Raw genomic sequence first — 21,991 nt, 5'->3', positions numbered from 1 at the left:
AGTGCCAGGTGGATAAGGGCTGGCTTGCCCCGGGATGGGACCACATGAGCAGGAACCGGTGCCTTTCTCTGCTGAGGGGATGCCGATGCTGTCATAGCAATCAGATCTCTTGCAGCCGCAAATGTGTCTAGAGTCGATGGCAACTGGACTTCAACCACGCTACGTGTCGGGGAGTCCAGACTCACCAGACTCAACGGCTCCGCTCTTGGTGCTAGAATCAATGCTGCCGAAGTCGGCACTTGTGCCCCTGGTCGCTCTTCTACGGGACGCGGCGCCGAGGGCGGGTCAAGGGAGGCTGGCGTTTGTTGAGGCGGGCCAGCCTTTTCTGGTCTATGGTGCCGCTTCTGACCAGGTGAATGCGAGCGGTGCTGGAACCATGATGCCGGCTGCGGTGCCAGGGAACGCCGGTGGCACGGGTCTCTATCAGAATCCGACTGCGGTGCAGTTCCTACTGTTGCCGCTGGGATGCTGCGCACCGAAGCACTTGGTGCCAGGTCTTGGTGCAGTGCTGGAGGTTGATGGCTAAGAGCCGCCTCCACGAGGCACTGTCACAAACGAAAGTCCCGCTCCTTTTTAGTCCAAGGCTGAAAACCTTTGCAGATCCTTTACTTCTTGGTCTGATGAGATTCCCCCAGACACTTTAGGGAAGAGTCATGGGGGTCGCCTTTTGGCATGGGCTTGGAGCAGGACACGCAGGGTTTAAAGCCCGGAGCCTTGGGCATGAGCCCAAGCTACCGGTGGGGAGGAGGGAAGATCCCTGCCAACCTGCTAAATAGAACTATTTACACTATAACTATATAAAAACTCTATAATTATACTAACTATAAACTATTAACAAACTATTAACACTGTTCAGAGGAATAATGCTAGGGAGAGTGGAGAGCAGCAAAGCCGAGCTCCACAGTTCCAACGACCGTCATGGGCGGTAAGAAGAAACTGAGGGGGTGCTGGGTCGGCCAGGGTACATATTTAGTGCCATGAAGGCGCCACTCCAGGGGGCTCCACGGTCGACCCACTGGGTGTTGCTAGGGTAAAAGTTCTCTGGCGGCCGTGCATGCAGCGCGCGCACACCTAATTGGAATTGATATGAGCAAGCACTCGAAGAACAACAACTGGATTTCTCTGCTTTTAGTGGACAGTTTGGGCAATATGCATGGGGAAGGGGCAGGGCACTGGGTTCAGGCTGCAGACAGAGCTGAAGCAATAGCTCTAAACATGCTCGCCCAACTCAAAGGTGCAAAAAGGTTTAAACCCAATGGAACTGCCGTGATTCTACTGGGTGTGTGTGGGAGGCCATGCTGGGGGACTCAGTACAGAGGAGTAGTTTGGTGGCCGTACAAATGAGCAGATCCATTAATATGCACACACAGGTCTAACCCCTGCACAGTGAATGCATTCATCTCTGGCTGCTACTCAGCTCATTGGCTGTAGTGGGGAGAAGGCCACTGCTCTGCACCAAGCTGGGGGTGGAATTCCTTTACCCCCATCCCTCTTAGACCTTCTACATACAGCCAGGCAATATCTGGCTCTAAGGACATGAAGGCTGCTGTCATCAACCTCGGTGATGTGGTGGCACTGAAGCACAGCAGAATTAAAAGCCCACCTTGCTCCAAAATGACCATACCTACTGGATAAGGTCAAAGTTACCCTTTCCCTGGGATGTGGTTTACTGGTAACTCAAACAACTGAAAATAAACCTCACCCTAAACTCTTTCCCAGCCTGACTGTTCCTAGCCACACTACCTTTCAGATCTGGTGCAGCTGTGAAGCACCTACCACAGAGCCAGCAGAATGTGCTCAGTAGCTTTATGCAGGGTTCTAAATCCTGCTAAGAGTGCAGGTTAACAGCTGAGCCCTGGATAGATTCATAGATTCCAAGGCCAGAAAGAACCACTGTGATCATCTAGTCTGACCTCCTGTAGAACACAGGCCAAAGAACGTCCCCAAAAGAATTCCTAGAGCACATCAGTTAAAAACATCCCTTCCTGATTTAAAAATGGTCAGTGATGGAGAATCCACCATGACCCTTGGTCAGTTGTTCCAATGGTTAATTATCTGTTAAAAATGTATATCTTATTTCCAGTCTGAATCTGTATCTCTAGTCAGGGTTGTAAATACTGCCACCTTGTTACAGTCAACACTATAAACTATTTTACTGCTGATCATCTTCACAGAAACATCCAGCTACCCTGGGATTCTATTCTATACTCTACTGTTTCATACTGCACTCACCACCATAGTGTCCAAGAGCCTTCCAGTAATGCATTAAGCCATATGACTATATATCTGTCACGTGTTGTTTATTCTCTCATTTTCTCCCCATATGGAGAAGCACATGAAGTGGGGTGTCTTGGGTTGGGAGCATCTATTGTTTTTAAATATAGGTATACCTGTTGCTATGTGTTTATAGTACAGAAAGCAAGGGAAAAGAACTTGCAAAAAGTGGTGAGGTTTTTGATAGTCTAAGTTCCTGGGGGAGTTTGTTCCATAGTCTCAGGCTACCCCAGACAAGAGTTCTGTCTCCTGCAGAGATAGCTTTACTCTTATTGTTGAAAGTTCCATTGTGCCAGACGATTGTGTGGGAGAGTTAAAAACAGTCACTTACCTTTTGTAACTGTTGTTCTTCGAGATGTGTTGCTCATTTCCATTCTAGGTGTGCATGCGCCCACATGCACAGTTGTTGGAGATTTCTACCTTAGCGATATCTGTAGGGACAGCTGTGGCGCCCCCTAGAGTGGCGCTCCCATGCGGCAGTATATCAGGTGCCGCCGGTCCGGCACCCTCTCAGTTCCTTCTTGCCAGCAACTCCGAAAGAGGGGTGAGAGAGTGGGAAATGGAATGGACATGAACACCACATCTTGAAGAAGAAACGGTTACTCACCTTCTCGTAACTGTTGTTCTTCGAGATGTGTTGTTCAGGTCTATTCCAAGCAGGTGTGTGCGCGCCGCGTGCACACCAGCCAGAAGATTTTCCAATAGCAGCGTCCGTAGGGTCGGCTCCGGCGCCTCCTGGAGTGGCGCCTTTATGGCGCTGTATATAGGGGCCAGCCGACCCCCCACTGCCTCAGTTCCTTCTTGCCGATACTCCGACAGAGGGGTAGGAGGGTGGGTATTGGAATGGACATGAACAACACATCTCAAAGAACAACAGTTACGAGAAGGTGAATAACCGTTTCTTCTTCTTCGAGTGATTGTTCATGTCCATTCCAAGCAGGTGACTCACAAGCCCAAGTCTAGGTGGTGGGGTCGGAGGTCACTGCAGACTGGAGGACTGCACGGCCAAATGCAGCATCCTCCCTAGCCTGGTGCATAATGGCGTAGTGAGCCGTAAAGGTGTGGATTGAGGACCAGGTGGCCGCTCTACGAATTTCCTGTGTTGGGATGTGGGCCAGGAACGCAGCTGAAGAGGCCTGCGCTCTTGTGGAGTGGGCCGTGATAGGCGGGGCTGGTATATTGGCTCGACTGTAGCACTCCTGGATACAGGTTCTGATCCAAGCTGAGATCCTCTGTGACGTGACCGGGAGCCCCTTCCTACTGTCAGCCACAGCTACGAAAAGTTGGGTCGACTTCCTGAAGGGTCTTGTCCTTTCTATATAAAACGCGAGAGCCCTGCAAACATCCAGAGAATGCAGCCTGCGCTCCTTAGCCGAGGAGTGCGGTTTTGGATAAAACACAGGGAGAAAAATGTCTTGACCCATGTGAAACGGGGAAACCACCTTAGGTAGGAACGCAGGATGCGGCCTGAGTTGGACCTTGTCCTTGTGGAAGACGGTGTATGGAGGCTCGGATGTCAGAGCTCTGAGTTCCGATACCCTCCGTGCTGATGTGATAGCCACCAAGAATGCGACCTTATATGAGAGTTATAACAGCGAGCATGAATCCAGTGGCTCCATCGGGGCCCCCATGAGGACAGACAGGACCAAATTGAGGTCCCAAGCAGGGACAGGTTGACGGATATGTGGGAACAATCTGTCAAGACCCTTAAGGAACCGTCCAACAAGTGGGTTTGCAAACACTGAGGTCCCCCCCCTCTCCAGGGTGGAATGCGGAGACTGCAGCAAGGTGGACTTGAATCGATGAGAGAGTTAGTCCCAGGTGTCTCAGATGTAGCAAATAGTCCAAGATGAGAGGGATCGGGGCGAGCAAGGAGCCCTGACCGTGCTGTGTAACCCAGAGGGAGAAGCGCTTCCACTTGGCCAAATACGTAGACCTTGTCGACGGCTTCCTGCTGCCCAACAGGATCTGTCTGACCTGATGGGAGCATGGTAACTCCAGTGGGTTTAGCCATGGAGCATCCAAGCTGTGAGGTGGAGCGACTCTAGGTTCAGGTGAAGGAGGCAACCATGATCCTGCGTGATCAAGTCCGATAGTAGGGGCAACCTGAGCGGAATCCTCGTAGATATGTGTAGGAGAGACGCGTACCAATGCTGGCGTGGCCACGCAGGAGCTATGAGGATGAGTCGAGCGTGATCTCTGCAGGCCTTGAGGATCACCTTGTGAATCAAGGGAATCGGGGGGGAAGGCGTAAAGAAGCCCACCTGCCCAAGAGAGGAGAAACACGTCTGATAGGGATCCCTGACTGCGTCCCATGAGGGAGCAGAATTGACGACAGTTCCTGTTCAAGTTGGAAGCAAACAAGTCCACCCGGGGATGACCCCAGAGTCGGAAAATGGAGAGAACTACATCCCAGTGGATAGACCACTCGCGACCCTGGAACGAGAGGCTGAGAGCGTCCGCGAGTGCGTTGTGCGTGCCGGGGAGGTAGGATGCTATCAGGTGAATTACGTTCTGTATGCAAAAGTTCCATAATGTAAGGGCCTCCTGGCAAAGGGGAGAGGAGCGAGCACCACCCTGTCTGTTGATATAAAACATGGTTGGAGTATTGTCTGTGATGACAGAAACGCACTTGCCCGCGAGCTGGGACTTGAATGCTATGCATGCGAGGCATACCGCTCGCAATTCCCTGACATTGATGTGAGATGAAAGATCCTCCCTTGACCAAAGACCTTGGGTTCGGAGGTGGCCCAGATGTGCACCCCATCCCTGATCCGACGCGTCCGTTACCAGGGTCAGGGGGGGCTCTGGTTCGAGGAAAGGGAGCCCCGTGCAGACCACCCATGGGTCGAGCCACCATTGGAGGGAGTCCAACACCGGATGAGGTAACGTCACCACTGAGTCTAGGGAGTCCCTGACTGGCCGATAAACCCCTGCCAACCAAGATTGGAGAGGGCGCAGTCTGAGCCTGGCGTGTCTGACGACATAGGTACATGCTGCCATGTGCCCTAGTAATTTGAGGCAGCTTCTTACTGTGGTGGTAGGGTAACTTTGGAGGCCGAGAATGATGTTGGACAAAGTTCGGAATCTGGCCTCTGGGAGATATGCTCTGGCTTGTGTCGAGTCCAGAAGTGCTCCTATGAATTCGATTCTTTGTGTTGGAGAAAGAGTGGACTTGGCCTCGATGAGTAAGAGGCCGAGGGAGCTGAAGGTGTGCCTGATGAAGACCACCTGAGCCTCCACGAGTGCCTTGGTCCTGCCCTTGATGAGCCAATCGTCCAGGTAAGGGAATACCTGGATCCCTTGCCTGCGGAGGAAGGCTGGCACGACTGCCATGCACTTCGTGAAGACCCTTGGGGCTGCTGATAGACCGAAGGGTAGGACCGTGAACTGTAGATTAACGTTGCCGACGAGAAACCTGAGGTAACGCCTGTGGCGAGGGATTATCGCGATATGGAAGTATGCATCCGTTAAGTCGGGGGTGGCATACCAGTCTCCTGGATCCAGGGAAGGAATGATGGAGGACAGGGAGACCATGCGGAACTTGAGCTTCTTGACAAACTTGTTGAGACGCCGCAAGTCCAGAATAGGTCTGAGGCCCCCTTTCACTTTCGGTATTAGGAAATATTGAGAATAGAAGCCCTTGCCCCGTAGTTCTGGAGGCACCTCCTCCACTGCCCCTGCTGTAAGGAGGGACTGAACTTCTTGAAGGAGAAGTTGCTCGTGAGAAGGGTCCCTGAAGAGGGACAGGGAGGGGGGCTGGTGGGGCGGGAGGGAGGAAAACTGGATAAAATATCCCTCCTCTACCGTGCGAAGCACCCAAGCGTCTGACGTGATCCGGGGCCACGCACGATAGAAGGGGGACAGACGTGATGAAAAGGTAAGGTTGGGAGGATCCAGAGATCTGTCCGGTAGGCCGTCCTCGACCGAACCCTCAAAATGGTGGCCTAGGCCCCTGCGGAGGCCTTGGTTGGGCAGAAGACTGTCCGAAGGGCTGCTGTTGTTGCCTCCTCCTGCTAGTCCCCGGTCTCCTGCGCACGGCATCACCTCAATTTTGAGGTTGATATGGCACGGGGCCTGTGGCGGTCTAAACTGCCTACACTGAGTAACAGGGGTGTGTAGGCCTAAAGAACGGAGGGTGGTCCTTTAGGCTATGGAGCCGTTTGTCCGTCTTTTCTGAGAAAAGTGTGGGCCCTTCGAAGGGTAAGTCCTGTATAGTCTGTTGGACTTCATGAGGAAGGCCGGAAACTTGAAGCCAGGCTCCGCGCCTCATGACGAGACCAGTAGCCAACGTGCGCGAGGCCGAATCGGCTGCGTCCAAGGCTGCCTGAAGGGAAGCTCAAGTAATTAATCTGCCCTCCTCGACAAGGGCCGAGAACTCGGTTCGTGAATCCTGTGGGAGGAGGTCCGTAAACCTAGACAAAGCCGAGCATGTGTTGTGTCCATACCGGCTCACTATGGCCTGCTGATTGGCAATACGCAACTGTAGGCCCCCCGCTGAATAGACCTTACGTCCAAAGAGGTCCAACTTTTTAGCCTATTTTTAGGAGTGGATCCCTGAAAACCTTGACGCTCCCTCTTGTTGGCCGCATCCACCACCAGGGAGTCCGGCGGGGTGTGTGTGTAAAGATGTTCATAGCCCTTGGTTGGGACAAAATACCGCCTCTCAGTCTTTTTGGCTGTAGGGGCCAATGAGGCTGGAGTTTGCCACAAAGTGCGGGTTGTGTCCGCAATGGTTTTTATGAGGGGTAGGGCCACCCTAGATGGGCCCGACAGGGCCAGGATATCAATTACAGGATCGGTGTCCACCTCGATCTGTTCCGTCTGTATCGAGAGGCTCTGGGCCGCTCGAGTAAGGAGCTATTGGAGGAGTCTATTATCCTCTAAAGCCGGAGCAGCAGAAGTTCCCGCTACTGCCTCATCCGGAGATGAAGAGGAAGATGTTCCATGTAGCTGCCCTTCATCTAGCACGTCTCCCTGTGTAAGGACCTGCGGCACACGGTACTCCGGCTGTGCGGCCGGTGCGGGCTCAAGATGCGGAACCGCGGCCGGTACCGGGGTCGCCACCGAACGCCGAGGAATGCTGGGCAGTGCCTGTGCTGAAGGAAGCAAAGCCCCTGTCGGTGCCACTGTTTGACCTGGGGGTGCCGTAATGCCTTGTGGCACACTCCTGTCAGATGGCGGTGGCATTAGCAGTGGTGCCCCAGACGCTGAGGAGATGGAAGCGGTTCGTGAACGGGGCCTGTACGCCTGACCCACCGACTGATGGTAGGCCCATGGCGTCCAGAACGGCCACTGTGGAGGTGGTTGCCACTCCTGCTGCTGATGCCACTGTGGCGGGTATGATTGGGCACTCCTACACGAGGACGATCTGCTCCTCGATCTGTTAGAACGGTAGGAGTCCGCCTCCGAGTCAGAAGTCTCTGAATAGGAGGACATCGGAGGAGCGGTACCCACAGTCGCCGGCTGGGGTGCTCGCGCCGGTGCCGCTACTGTGGCGCCGCGTGGAGAGTGCGGTGAGCGCATCACTGGTTTACCCTTAGAGTGATACTGGGGCCCGGCGGCAGCCAGAGGTTGTCTGCACCGGTGCGGCGACGCCGGCACCGGAAGGTTCAAGAGGTCTGAGTCAGCCTCGAACGCCTCAGGCGTCGATGGGAGGCGGACCTCCTCCATAATGTCCGGGGATCTATGGCGTTCCGGACTCGACCTTGCCCTCTCCGGGGCGGGAGTCAACAGGATGGCCGGATGGGTCTGCGGCGCAGGTTGCCCCATAACAATCGTGGACTGCGCCCGACCTTTAGAGTCCCCGTGGGGAGATTGTTCGGTCCGCGACCTGTTCTTTTTAGCCGGCACTGGCGAAGGAGAGCGGCGTCTTGTCGAAGACGATTTCTTATGCGCCGACTCTTTGCGGTGCCGGGGTCTTGGGGCCCTGGCCTCACGACCTATCTCCGGTGCCGGGGCACTGCGCACCGAGGATGAAATGCTGGGTGCCGGCTCTGAAGGTCCAGGATCCGATTGCGGCCGCAGTGCCGCCTCCATTAGGAGGACTTTAAGTCTCTGCTCTCTATCCTTGAGAGTCCTGGGGCAAAAAGCCCTGCAAATAGGACACCTGTCCCTTTGATGGGTCTCCCCGAGGCATCGCAAGCAGGAAGAGTGCAGATCACTTTTTGGCATAAACTTCCCGCAGTTCCGACAGAGTTTAAACCCTGGGGACCCGGGCATGCCCCAGCGGGGCGACGAAAAGTTGGGGAAAACCCCCCCAACTGACACCTAACTATCTAACAGTAACACTAACTACTAACTAATACACTATGTACAAGAACTATAGAACACTGCCATGATTGCTAAAGAGCAAGAGAAGTTCCAGCTAGCCGTCACCAGCGGTAAGAAGGAACTGAGGCAGTGGGGGGTCAGCTGGCCCCATATACAGTGCCATAAAGGCGCCACTCCAGGGGGCGCCGGAGCCGACCCTACGGACTCTGCTATGGGAAAATCTTCCGGCTGGCGTGCACGCGGCGCGCACACACCTGCTTGGAATGGACACGATCACTCGAAGAAGAACAGTTACGAAAGGTAGGTAACTGTTTTTTCTTCGAGTGCTTGCTCATGTTGATTCCCTTGTAGGTGACTCACAAGCAGTATCAACAGAGATGGGCTCAGAGTTCACAGCTTAGCGGCTTGCAGTACTGCCCTACCGAAGCCAGCATTGTCCCAGGCCTGCTGGGTCAGCGCATAGTGGAATGTAAAGGTGTGGACAGACAACCATGTGGCCCCTCTACAGATGCCCTGGATAGGCACATGGGCCAGAAAGGCTGCTGAAGAGGCCTGCGCCCTGGTAGAGTGGTCGGTGACAATCGCTGGGGATGGCACCTTCGCTTGGTCATAGCAGAAGTGAATGCAGGCAGTGATCCAAGAAGAAATTCTTTGTGTGGATACTGGGCAACTTCTCATCCTGTTAGCCACTGTGACGAACAATTGCATCGACTTACGGAACGACTTGGTCCTGTCCACATAGAAAGTTAAAGCCCTCCTAATGTTTAGGGCATGTAGCCTGCGCTCCTCTTCTGACTTATGCGGCTTTGGAAAGAAGACCGGTAAATAAATATCCTGGCTCCAATGAAACAGAGACTACTTTAGGAAGAAAAGCCAGGTGCGGCCTTAGCTGGACCTTGTCCTTGTAGAAGACCGTGTACGGCAGCTCCGAGGTGAGTACCTGAATCTTAGATACCCACATCTTAGATACCGACATCACTGCAACCAGGAACGCGACCTTCGAGGAGAGGAGAGAACAGGAAGCCAAGGGCTCAAAGGGAGGACCCGTGAGCTGAGACAGCACCAGATTCAAGTCTCACGGAGGGACAGTGTCTCTGACTTGTGGGTAGAGGCACTCCAAGCCTTTAAGGAATCTGGTCACGAAATCCTGAGCAAAAACAGACCTACTCTGTAACAGCGGGTGGAAGGCCGAGATGACTGCTAGAGGGACCTTGATCAATAAGAGGGACAAGTCCTGGAGCTTGAGATGCAGGAGGTAGTCCAGAATAAGCTACAGTGAAGCCCGCTTGGGATGAACAGCTTTGTCCGCAATCCAACAGGTGAACCGTCTCCACTTGGCCACATAGTTCGCTCTAGTGAAGGGCTTCCTGCTTCCCAACAGAACATGCTGAACCTCTGCCGAGCACTGCTGCTCCTGTGCGTTTAACCATGCAGCAGCCAGGCTGTCAGATGTAGTGCTGGCAGGTTGGGGTGCAGAAGACTGCTGTGGTTCTGGGACAACATGTCCGACCTGAGCGGTAGCTGGAACAGGGTTGCTACCGAGGCCCAGGAGGGTGCTGAACCAGTGTTGTCGCCCTGTCCTGTTTGATCTTCATGAGAATCCTGGGAAGCAACAGTACCGGAGGGAAGGTGTACATCAAAGCCTCCGACCATGGGAGTAGAAAGACGTCAGACAGGGCTCCTCTGTCCATGCCCCCAATTGAGCAGAAGACGTGGTACTTCCTGTTCTGCCTGGAAGCGAACAAGTCCACCTGAGGAATTCCCCACCTGTGGAAGATGGAGCTGACCACCTCTGGATGAAGGGACCACTCGTGGCGAGAAAAGAACGTCCTGCTGAGGCGATCAGCCAGCGGGTTCTTGGACCCCGGAAGGTGAGCGGCTACAAGATGGATATTGTACTGTAGACAGAAATCCCAGAGCCAGAGGGTTTCCTGGCAAAGGGCCAACGACCTGGCTCCGCCCTGCCTGTTGATACAGAAAACTGTAGCCGTGTTGTCCGTCAGGACCTGTACCACCCTGTTTTCTATATGAGGTAGAAAGGCCTGGCAGGCCAGTCAGACTTCCTGAGTTCCTTGACATTGATATGAAGGAAACAAACTTGACTGGACCAATGGCCTTGAGTGTTAAGATTGCCGAGGTGGGCTCCCCAGCCCAGGTCCAAGGCGTTGGAGACAGGGGTCACCAACGAGAATGGGGCCGCAAAGGAAACACCTTCCAACACCAACGCGGGATCCTGCCACCAGATGAGGGACGCCAGGACGCTGTCCAGAATCCTGACCACCCGGCTCATGCTGTGCCAGTTGGGGACGTAGACTGACACCAGCCACACTGAACAGATCTGAGGCTGAGTCGTGCATGCCAGACCATGCAAGTACATGCTGCCATGTGGCCCAGCAGCCTCAGGCACATCTAGGTGGTGGTGAGCGGGTGGGCCTGCAGGCCTGCGATAAGGTCCAACATGGCCTGGAACTGAGTCTCGGGGAGGAAAGCCCTGGCCCGAGTGAAGTCGAGGACCACTCCGAAGAACTCTATGTGTTGTACTGGGATTAAGGTTTACTTTGTCTCATTTATTATAAACCCCAGGTCGCAACAGGTGGAACAGACCAGGTTGAGATGCCTCCACACCTGATCCAGAGACCAGCCCTTTATCAACCAACCAGTCGTCGAGGTATGGGTATATTTGGACTCCCCGAAGCCTCAGGTAAGCCGTCACTGGTGCTATACATTTTATGAATATCCTCGGGGCCGACGAAAGACCAAAGGGCATCGCCGTAAACTGGAAATGGCGCCCTCCCAACATGAAGCGGAGGAAGCACCGGTGCCCCAGGAAGATGGAAATATGGAAGTATGCGTCCTTTAAATCGAGGACGGCGTACCAGTCTCCTGGATCCAGGGAGGGGATGATGGAGGCCAGGGAGACCATGTGGAACTTCAACTTCTGGAGCGACTTGTTGAGGTGACGCATGTGGGTCTGAGGCTTCCTTTTGCCTTCGGAAATAGGAAGTAGCAGGAGTAGAATCCTCTGCCTTCCACGTCGTGAGAAGGGTCCCTGAAGAGGGACAAGGGAGAAGTGGGAGGGGTGGTCAGCTGTAAACTGCAGGATATAGCCAGAAGAAACTGTATCTAGCACCCACCGGTCCAAGGTGACATGGAGGCAGTTGAGGAAAGGGAGGGTTGGATCCAGTACAGTGGCTGGGGTCCTTGAGCGCACCCTCAAAAGGACTGCTTCTGGCCTCCCTGACTTCTGGGAGGATCAGGTTGAGCAGGTGGACGGGAAGAGGATGCGTAGTGTCTCTTAGGCGCTTTGTCCTTGTTCTTTCTCCTGTAGGAGCCAGACCTGGGAGCCCCCCAGGACCTAGACTGCGTCTGAGGAGGAGGCAGAGGGCAGAACGGCTTCCTGGACAGCTGAGGGGTGTGCAGACCCAGGGAACGGAGGGTGGCTCAGGAGCCTAGAGTCAGCTCAGAAAAGAGCCCCAAACCCTCAAATGGCAGGTCCTGTATCGTGGTCTACATCTCCTGAGAAGCCCAAAAGCCTGCAACCAGGAGCTGTGTTGCATGGCCACCACCAACACGACCACCCTGGCAGCTGAGCCCATCGCACCCAGGCCATCTGGAGGACTCCACGGGCCACTGCCATGCCTTTGCTCACCAATGCGGCAAACTCATGGGCACGATCCTGTGGGAGGGCCCCCGTGAACTTATTAAGGGATTTCCACAGGTTAAAGTTATAACGTCCCAGCAGGGCCTGGTGGTTAGAGACCCTAAACTGTAAGCTGGCAGTTGAATAAACTTTTCTCCCAAATAGGTCGAGTCTCTTGGCCTCTATTTTTGAGGTTCTTCTGGGGTGGCCCTGTCTGTTCCTTTCATTCACCGCAGTCACGAACAGTGATGCCGTGGCGGGAGGAGTATACAGATACTCAAAGCCCTTTGTAGGGACATAGTATTTCTTTTCCGCTTTTTAGGATTTGGGTGGAATAGATGAAGGCATTTGCCACATCGATTTGGCTAGTTTGACCAACCCTGGATAGATGGGCAATGCAATTTTTGCTGGTGTGGTGGCCGAGATGACACTTCAGCAACCTCTTCGATTTGTAAGCTCAGATTCTCTATCACACGTTTAAGGAGGGCCTGGTGCTCCTTAAAATCGTCCAGGGGACTGCTGTTGTGGGAAGGTCTGACCACCGCCTCATCCAGGGATAACGATGACGACTGAGTGGCCTGAGGGATGGTGTCACCCCCTTCTTTATTGGGGGAGGGCTTCCTCGGCGCCAGAGTACGGGGTGCGGGTTCCGCCTCCACCGCAGTGCTGTGCTCCGATTGTGGCACCGGCTGCACCTTGGCCGGTTTGTCTGATGTGGCCAGGGAGGGCTGGGAGTACTGGACCGATATCACCAGCACCCCCCATGGATTCCAGGACTGCCACTGGAGGTGGAGGGGCATGGATCCTGCTGTGTTGGCACCGCAGCCTGTGCCACCTGTCTCCCGTGTCAGAGGGGAGTCACCCCGCCTCGGTGACAGGCTGAGAAGTTGTGGTCCAATCTGACCATTGCCCTTCCGGTGACCACGGCGGAGCCATTGTGGCCTGAGTCTGTCTATTGACCCTGGTAGGCGAACAGCGGTGTGACGAGGAGTCGCGCCGCCTGCTGGGGGAGCTGTACCCGGGCGAGCGTGACCGACGTCGAGACCCTGAGCAAGCCCTACAGGATGGGGACTGACGACAAGGAGACCTTCTGGGAGAGGGTGCTCAGCGTATAGGTGATCTATGGCCGGATGGTCATCAGTACTGGCAGTATGGGGAGCAGTGCCATGAGTCCAGAGTCAAGCAAGACAAGGCGCTCAACCAACTGTCACGGGTGGTAAGAAGGAACTGAGAGGGCACAGGGCCAGCGGTGCCTGATATACTGCCGCATGGGAGCGCTACTCTAGAGGGCACCACAGCCAGCCCTACAGATACCACTAAAGCAGAAATCTATGACAACTGTGCACGTGGATGCATGCACACCTAAAATGGAATCGACGTGAGCAAGCACTTGAAGAAGAACCAGTATTCCCTTCCAAGCTATCCCATAGTGGAGCAAATTATACTTGATATTAGGGCTGTCAAGCAATTAAAAAAATCAATCGCACAATTAATTGCATTGTTAAACAATAATAGAATAACATTTATTTAATTTTTTGGGATGTTTTCTACATTTTCAAATATATTGATTTCAATTATAACACAGAATACAAAGTTTACATTTATTTTTATTTTTGATTACAAGCACTGTAAAAAACAAAAGAAATAGTATTTTTCAATTCACCTAATACAAATACTGTAGTGCAATCTCTATCATGAAAGCTGAACTTACAAATGTAGAATTATGTACAAAAAATAACTGCATTCAAAAATAAAACAATGTAAAGCTTTAGAGCCTGCAAGTCCACTCAGTCTTACTTCTTGTACAGCCAATCGCTCAGACAAACAAGTTTGTTTACGTTTACAGGAGATAATGCTTCCCACTTCTTGTTTACAATGTCACCTGAAAATGAGAACAGGCGTTCTCATGGCACGGTTGTAGCCAGCATTGCAAGATATTTACGTGCCAGATGCGCTAAAGATTCATATGTCCCTTCATGCTTCAAACACCATTCCAGGGGACATTCTATGCTGATGATGGGTTCTGCTCAATAACAATCCAAAGCAGTGCGGACTGATGCATGTTCATTTTCATTATCTGAGTCAGATGCCACCAGCAGAAGGCTGATTTTCTTTTTTGGTGGTTTGGGTTCTGGAGTTCTCTCATCAGACTGTTGCTCTTTTAAAACTTCTGAAAGCATGCGCCACACCTCATCCCTCTCAGATTTTGGAAGGCACTTCAGATTCTTAAACCTTGGGTGGAGTGATGTAGCTATCTTTTGAAATCTCACATTGGTACCTTCTTTGCATTTTGTCAAGTCTGCAGTGAAAGTGTTCTTAAAATGAACAACATGTGCTGGGTCATCATCCGTGCTTGCTATAACATGAAATATATGGCAGAATGCGGGTATAACAGAGCAGGAGACATAAAATTCTCCCCCAAGGAGCTGAGTCACAAATTTAATGAACGCATTATTTTTTTAACAAGCATCATCAGCATGGAAGCGTGTCCTCTAGAACCTTTGAGACTAACAGAAGTATTGGGAGCATAAGCTTTCGTGGGTAAGAACCTCACTTCTTCAGATACAAGTAAGCTTGCATCTGAAGAAGTGAGGTTCTTACCCACGAAAGCTTATGCTCCCAATACTTCTGTTAGTCTCAAAGGTGCCACAGGACCCTCTGTTGCTTTTTACAGATTCAGACTAACACGGCTACCCCTCTGATACTCCTCTAGAATGGTGGCCGAAGCATGAAGGGGCATACTCATGTTTAGCATATCTGGCACGTAAATACCTTGCAATGCCTGTTACAAAAGTGCCATGGAAATGCCTATTCTCACTTTCTGTTGACATTGTAAATAAGAAGAGGGCAGCATCAGCTCCTGTAAATGTAAACAAACTTGTTTGTCTTAGCGATTGGTTGAAGAAATAGGACTGACTGGACTTGTAGGCACTGACGTTTTACACAGTTTTGTTTTTGACTGCAGTTATGTAACAACAACAAAAAATCTACATTTGTAAGTTGCACTTTCACCACACAGAGATTGCACTACAGTACTTGTATGAGGTGAATTGAAAAATACTATTTCTTTTGTCTTTTACAGTGCAAATATTTGTAATCAAGAATAATATACACTTTGATTTCAATTACAACACAGAATATGATATGAAAATGTTGGAAAAAACATCCAAAATATTTCATACATTTCAATTGGTATTCTAGTGTTTAACAATGCGATTAAACCTGCAATTAATCATGATTAATTGTTTTAATTACAATTAATTTTTTGAGTTAATTGCGTGAGTTAACTGCAATTAATCGACAGCCTTACTTGATACATTTAAGGGTATTTTGGGGTGGTCTCAAGACAGAAAGCTGCCTAATAAATAGTGATCTCTTGTACAAGATTTCACTTTATATATTAGTTACCCAATAATACAGTAATTAACAATAGACTCCAGTAAATTACATTTAATGTTGCTAAGAGCAGTCCAAGGGAAGATGTATCATCAAGCACATCTGTAAATACGTTAACATGTTAAAACAAGTGGAAATGTAAGTTTAATTTATATAAACAATTCTGATACCAACCGAAACACCCAGTCTGGAAACAAAAATGTGACCAGCACCCAAACCTTTACTCTGACCCAAGCTTTGTGTTCCCTAACATTTTATAGTCAGATCCAAATTCCACTGAAATCAATGATTGTTTTTCCTTTCACTTTAATGACAGCTGAACATGGACATCACATGCCCTTTTAACATGATCTGCTTGGATAACTGATCATATGTGTATATTGTTTGTTCTGTCTGAGCAATTTGGCTCGTTCACTGAGACATGAATAGCTCCTGTGTAATGGATACATTTTATGATTTGGTGTAAGAATTAATTTTAATGTATGTTCATCCAGTAGCTTTGTCTCTAATGCTCATTTTCTAAATATGGGAACATAGAATTATTTCCCTCAGTAGAGAAAGATTTCTACTATGAAGGGTGCTATTAAAAAATCTAAGACATGCAAATGGTCTTGAATAGCTAGTTTGATTTTGTAGACTGTATATGGCTGAATGAAAAGACAGGCTTTTTATAAACTTTGCACGAATAAAAGTAATGTGTTAAAATGTTTAGGTGTAATTTTGAGAGAATCTATACACTGAATGGATGATGTTTATTTGTTTTAGTAAGGCAGAGTTCTGGTTGTTTTGAGGCTCCTCACGGAGAAGGTTTCTGTTTAATGGTCTGTATGCATGAACTGTGCAGTAAAGCTGGCGGCAAGACTGTTTATGGAACATTAGCTTGAGAATTTCTTGCTTTGTAAGGTTTATTTTGTTAAAGAAGTACCTACTGGTACATCAGTTCTTAATTTTTTACTTCACAAGCTTATGTGTCACTTGACCAAAGGTTTTGGCTATTTCGTTTCCTAGACTTTATAGAAAATATTTTATAATGCTCCTTTTGGGCATGTGGACAAACTGGAGGGAGTTCAAAGAAAAGCAGCAACATGATTGGGGGGCTGGAGGGATCAATGTACTAGGAATGATTAGAAGAGCTAGAACTGTCTAATCTGACTAAGTAGGGAGAACAAAACCACATGGTAATAATCTACACATATTCGTAGAGCGTAAGTACCAAGAAGATGAATAGGAGTACTTGTGGCACCTTAGAGACTAACAAATTTATTAGAGCATAAGCTTTTGTGGACTACAGCCCACTTCTTCGGATGCATATAGAGTGGAATATATATTGAGGAGATATATATACACACATACAGAGAGCATGAACAGGTGGGAGTTGTCTTACCAACTCTGAGAGGCCAATTAAGTAAGAGAGAAAAAACTTCTGAAGTGATAATCAGATCAGTTTGAGTCAGATTTGTGCCAACTCTGTCCACACATCTATTCAAGTGACATCATCATAGGACCTAATCACATCAGCCATACCATCAAGGGCTCGTTCACCTGCACATCTACCAATGTGATATATGCCATCATGTGCCAGCAATGCCCCTCTGCCATGTACATTGGCCAAACCGGACAGTCTCTAAGCAAAAGAATTAATGGACACAAATCTGACATCAGGAATCATAATACTCAAAAACCAGTGGGAGAACACTTTAACCTGTCTGGCCATTCAATGACAGACCTGCGGGTGGCTATCTTACAACAGAAAAACTTCAAAAACAGACTCCAACGAGAGACTGCTGAGCTGGAATTGATATGCAAACTAGATACAATCAACTCAGGATTGAATAAGGACTGGGAATGGCTGAGCCATTACAAACATTGAATCTATCTCCCCTTGTAAGTATTCTCACACTTCTTATCAAATTGTCTGGACTGGGCTATCTTGATTATCACTTCAAAAGTTTTTTTCTCTTACTTAATTGGCCTCTCAGAGTTGGTAAGACAACTCCCACCTGTTCATGCTCTCTGTATGTGTGTATATATATCTCCTCAATATATATTCCACTCTATATGCATTATGCTTATGCTCTAACAAATTTGTTAGTCTCTAAGGTGCCACAAGTACTCCTGTTCTTTTTGCGGATACAGACTAACACGGCTGCTACTCTGAAAGAAGATGAATGTTTTCAAAAAATGAGAAGGGAAGTTGAATGGACGCAGGAATACATCCTGAACTCTAGTGTGCACTACCATACAACTATTGTAGTTAGTGCCCACAATAAACTCAGCAGCCCAGTTGCTCAACAACACAGGCCACTAGGAACACATCTCCATGAAACACTGCTTTCTGCACTGGCTCCTCATTGAATAATAAAATAATATATGGAGATATACCTATCTCATAGAACTGGAAGGGACCCTGAAAGGTCATTGAGTCCAGCCCCCTGCCTTCACTAGCAGGACTGAGTACTGATTTTGCCCCAGATCCCTATGTAGCCCCCTCAAGAATTGAACTCACAACCCTAGGTTTAGTAGGCCAATGCTCAAACCACTGAGCTATCCCTCCCCCGTCACTGTCTTGATTCTCTGCATGGAACTGGTCCAAGTATCTATGTCTCTGTGACCATGTCACCCTCCAATGGCTACACTGAATTGGACAATGAAATGGTCAGCCACTGAGGAGGGTTAGTGACTATGGAAGACAGAATCTTCATAGCAGATGGAGAAAAACCATGGAAACGTACTACAAGATGAAATCAAAATGACAACTAACCTCATCACATTCAAAGCTGAATGCGACCCCCCTCTTTTCACTCAGGTTCACTCAGGTTCTCCCACACTAGCACCTTTGTGGTCACTTTAAAAAAACTAAAAAGCAAACCAAATATAAAACCCATCAGACCCCTAAGGTTGCCTTTTGGTGACCAGAAAGGAAGAAAGTGCACTGCTGATCTTTTTAATTCGTGGGAGGCATTCTGAAGTTAGAGTGCTGAATGCCTGATAGAGACAGAGGAGCACTGCTGGCCAGGGCATATCCTGACCCGTCGTTTGGGAACAACACTGTCCCGTTGGCACCAGGGCTATACTGGAGACAGCAAGAAAAGCCTCTTTGTGGAGCTAAGTCAATGGTCACCCAGGGCTGCCTAAGAACTTCTGCTAGGATTGCTGTGCATCTATAACAATGCTAAGCCCCACAGGCCAGCAGATATATGATGGCCTCCAGGATATGAAGGCAGGCCAGAAATCATTGCTCTATTCAATCTAGCAGTGCACCCTGCATATCAGAGTTCTCACCTGAGCGCTTGGTGGCCATTGGGGTGACATTTGTCCAGTGTCCAGTGTGAGGGTCATACCTCTCTACAGAGTTCAGGATGTTCAGCCCATCATAGCCACCTGAAACAACATGGGAACAAACAGTGGGTTCAACCCTGATCACTGTTTCTGCAAAGAGAACATTGCAATGCCTGTGTCTGCTCCATCCCCAATGGCTCTGGCTTAGTGACTCCTTGGCAGTGTGAGCAACACTACTCACAGCGCCTCGCAAGGCTGAACAAAAGCAAACATAGAATCTAGCCTGCACCAGGCAGGGATCAAAGTTCTGGAGGCCACAGACAGCAGGGATTGGGGATGACCTGACGCAGCCATTGCAACTTTTTCAGGAAATTGTACACAGAGTGGCCATGTCACACTGCCTCAGCAGGGGAAGAACACTGTGCTACCAGCCCAGAGGGCAAGGAGAAGAAGGGAGCAAGGGAAGGTTGGGGAACCTAGGATGGAGCAGTTAGTGAAAATGTAGCGGACAGCCTGAGACATGAGATTCCCCTAGAATAGGACCATGACGAGGGTGGTCAGAAAACAAAGCCATGGTGCTGCCTTGACCAAGGGCCCTGGAGAAGCATCCAAAGAATGAGTTCATTTAAGAGTTTAAGACCATTGTCCATCTGGGACTCACAACATTCAGTATGGGCAGCTGGGGCCTTCCAGCCTCCAGAGAGAGGAGCTGGAACACAAGCAGCTCAGGACAGGCCACTCCAGCCTTTCCATGTTCCAACAGCACCATAGCCAAAGCTACTCCCAGGAACTAGTTATCCCATAGCCTGCACATTCCAGCCAGCACACATCCCCCAAACTTCCTCATATCTCAGCTGGCACGTGACCCAGCACACCTCCCATGACTTCAGTATAAGCCATCAAAATGTCTCCTCAGCAGTGACTATGTGAGAAATCTGTCTGCTGACTGAGCTACCCAATATCTCAGGAGAGCGAAGTATATAACAACTGGGATTCTCTTTTAGGCTGTATTCTGCACATCCCAGGAGCCCATTATAGATGGTATTTGCCCTGAATTCTGGGTGGAACACTAATACTTGCAGAGTGCTGATGGATCCTAAGGTCACCTACCGAGGCAGTAGATAAGACCATTAGCTACAACCAGTCCTGCTCCTTCCCGAGCTGTTTGCATGTCTCCCAGCATACTCCATTGATCAATATTTGGGTCATATCTTTCCATACTGGTGTGACGCCGGCTTCCATCAAAACCACCAGAAACGTAAATCATATCTGCAACATAATACGGGGAGCAGATTCAGAAAGACATGAATACACACACATGCCCTTCCCTCTCCAGCACTTCCCACCCTTTATATTATTTCATGCACACCATGTGTGTGTGTCCCTGTGCATAGAAGAGGCCTAGGGTCACTTGGACACTGCCATTCATTGATGTTACATCAGCACTTCCTTAGAATGAATATTTAAAAGATGTAACACTCTATGCTTGAAACCCGCTGCATAAATCCCAGCCCAAAGGCCTTCCTTAGCTATATTCCCTCATACAGTTCTATTGAAAAATATCTATTGGTTATATTCAAATTGTTCACTGCAAATGACATTTCATCGAATGTTTAAAAACATGTTAAACTGCAGCAAATGAATCAATACAGGCCCCTGAAGGTGCTGCCAGCCAAGAGAGGGGGAAAAAGGGCCAATCTGTTAGCACCAGGTCCCAGCAGCGACTTCCAGCTGGGACACACAGAAGTTGATCTCTGGGAGCAACACGTTTCTAACAACTGCCTGGGAGATGAATTCTGAACTTCAGGGTATAGAATGGAAGATTCCCACTCCCTGGAACTAGAAACACACACTCTTAGGATGAAGAAGAGGAAGAGCTGCTCTTACAGTTAATGGGCAAGTGATTTTCTTTCTCAAACTCCAAATGCTGAGAGATACAATCTCCAATCAGTTACTCCTCTTCCCTTATCAGCCACCTGCCCTCGGAAGGTGCTGACACACTGTATTTCATGCTGGCAATGGACCTGTCTGGCCTCTGTGACAAGTGCTGATCAGTGTGTACCTCCTAGGGTAGTGGCCCCTGCCAGGCCTCGACGAACATTCATTGGAGCCACTGAGTACCAGATGCCATCCTCATCCGACGTGTAATCCAAGCACTCCACAGAGCTGAGACGGGAGCGGCCGTCGTATCCCCCAATCACATAAATCCGATCATGCAGGGACACCGTGGCAACATAGCGCCTCTTACGGGTGATGCTCTAACACATTTGAAGAAGTGTCAAAGACAGAAAATGACACCAATACATTGAGAACTATCAGAGTCTCTCTAGATTATTCCATCCCTTTTTGCTGTTACACTGAAAGGGACCCGTTTATATAGCCAAAGCCCTCAATTCTATGTGGCATAATGGGTGAAAATTATATGTAGGAATCCTGAATCTGTGTGTATGGATTCCCTTCCCTATGGTCTCCCCCTCAGCGCTCCCACCTCCCAGTCCAATATCCTTTGCACTATTTATTTTGCAATTAAATTCAGTTTACTTTCTGTTGCCCCAAAAACTTCAACGTTCCAGAGATGTTTGCATTCCCACCACTTGTCAGCACTGTAGTAATTGTCAAGAGGGAAAGCTGGAAAGTTTGGCAGACATGTAGGGAACATCTGGGAGGTTTCACCCCCAGAGCAGAATGGGATTTGGGAATTCATGGCATCCAGGCTCTTCTAGGAAGGAAATGCAGCTCCTCCCTCCCTTCTCCCACCTCCCCCCACTTGGTAGGGGTGGGGTGGCTTTACATTTGGGGAGTAGTGTTCCTCATTCTCCATCCCAGGAGCCACTAGCTCCTCCAGTGACCTCTCTCTGCTATCTCCCATTACATTCAGCAACAAACACGCATGTTAGCAAGGTGTCTCTGTTAAAATATCAGTGGTGAAATAGTTACTGTTGACATTTAAACGATCATCAATAAGCTTCACAGTTTTAAGGCCCCACGGAGATGAAGGGGGCAAGCCACACTCTCATGGAGCTATAGTTTCAGTGTCTCTGCACACTCAGTTAATGAAATAATAGTAATAATTAGCCTTCATACAGTGCTTGTTATCAGCAGATCACAAAGTGCTTAAAAAAGAAGATA

General features: G+C 49.6%; 1 protein-coding gene across 6 annotated transcripts in view; it reads right to left on the bottom strand.

The window, feature by feature from the left end:
- The window catches only part of KLHL12 (kelch like family member 12), an 85,607-nt gene that overhangs the window by 11,183 nt on the left and 52,433 nt on the right, over positions 1-21,991 (bottom strand). For all 6 annotated transcript variants that reach the window (XM_054026244.1, XM_054026245.1, XM_054026246.1 and 3 more), the window contains 3 exons: positions 20,925-21,120; positions 19,973-20,131; positions 18,866-18,964 (listed from right to left, as the gene is read on the bottom strand). In XM_054026244.1, coding sequence (XP_053882219.1) covers positions 18,866-18,964; positions 19,973-20,131; positions 20,925-21,120 — 454 coding nt within the window. The remainder of the gene's footprint in view (positions 1-18,865; positions 18,965-19,972; positions 20,132-20,924; positions 21,121-21,991) is intronic.

This window comes from Malaclemys terrapin, chromosome 4, assembly GCF_027887155.1.
Source record: "Malaclemys terrapin pileata isolate rMalTer1 chromosome 4, rMalTer1.hap1, whole genome shotgun sequence".
NCBI classification, from domain to species: Eukaryota; Metazoa; Chordata; order Testudines; family Emydidae; genus Malaclemys; species Malaclemys terrapin.
Note: the sequence above shows the minus strand (reverse complement) of the source record. Positions and strands in the feature narration are given on the sequence as shown.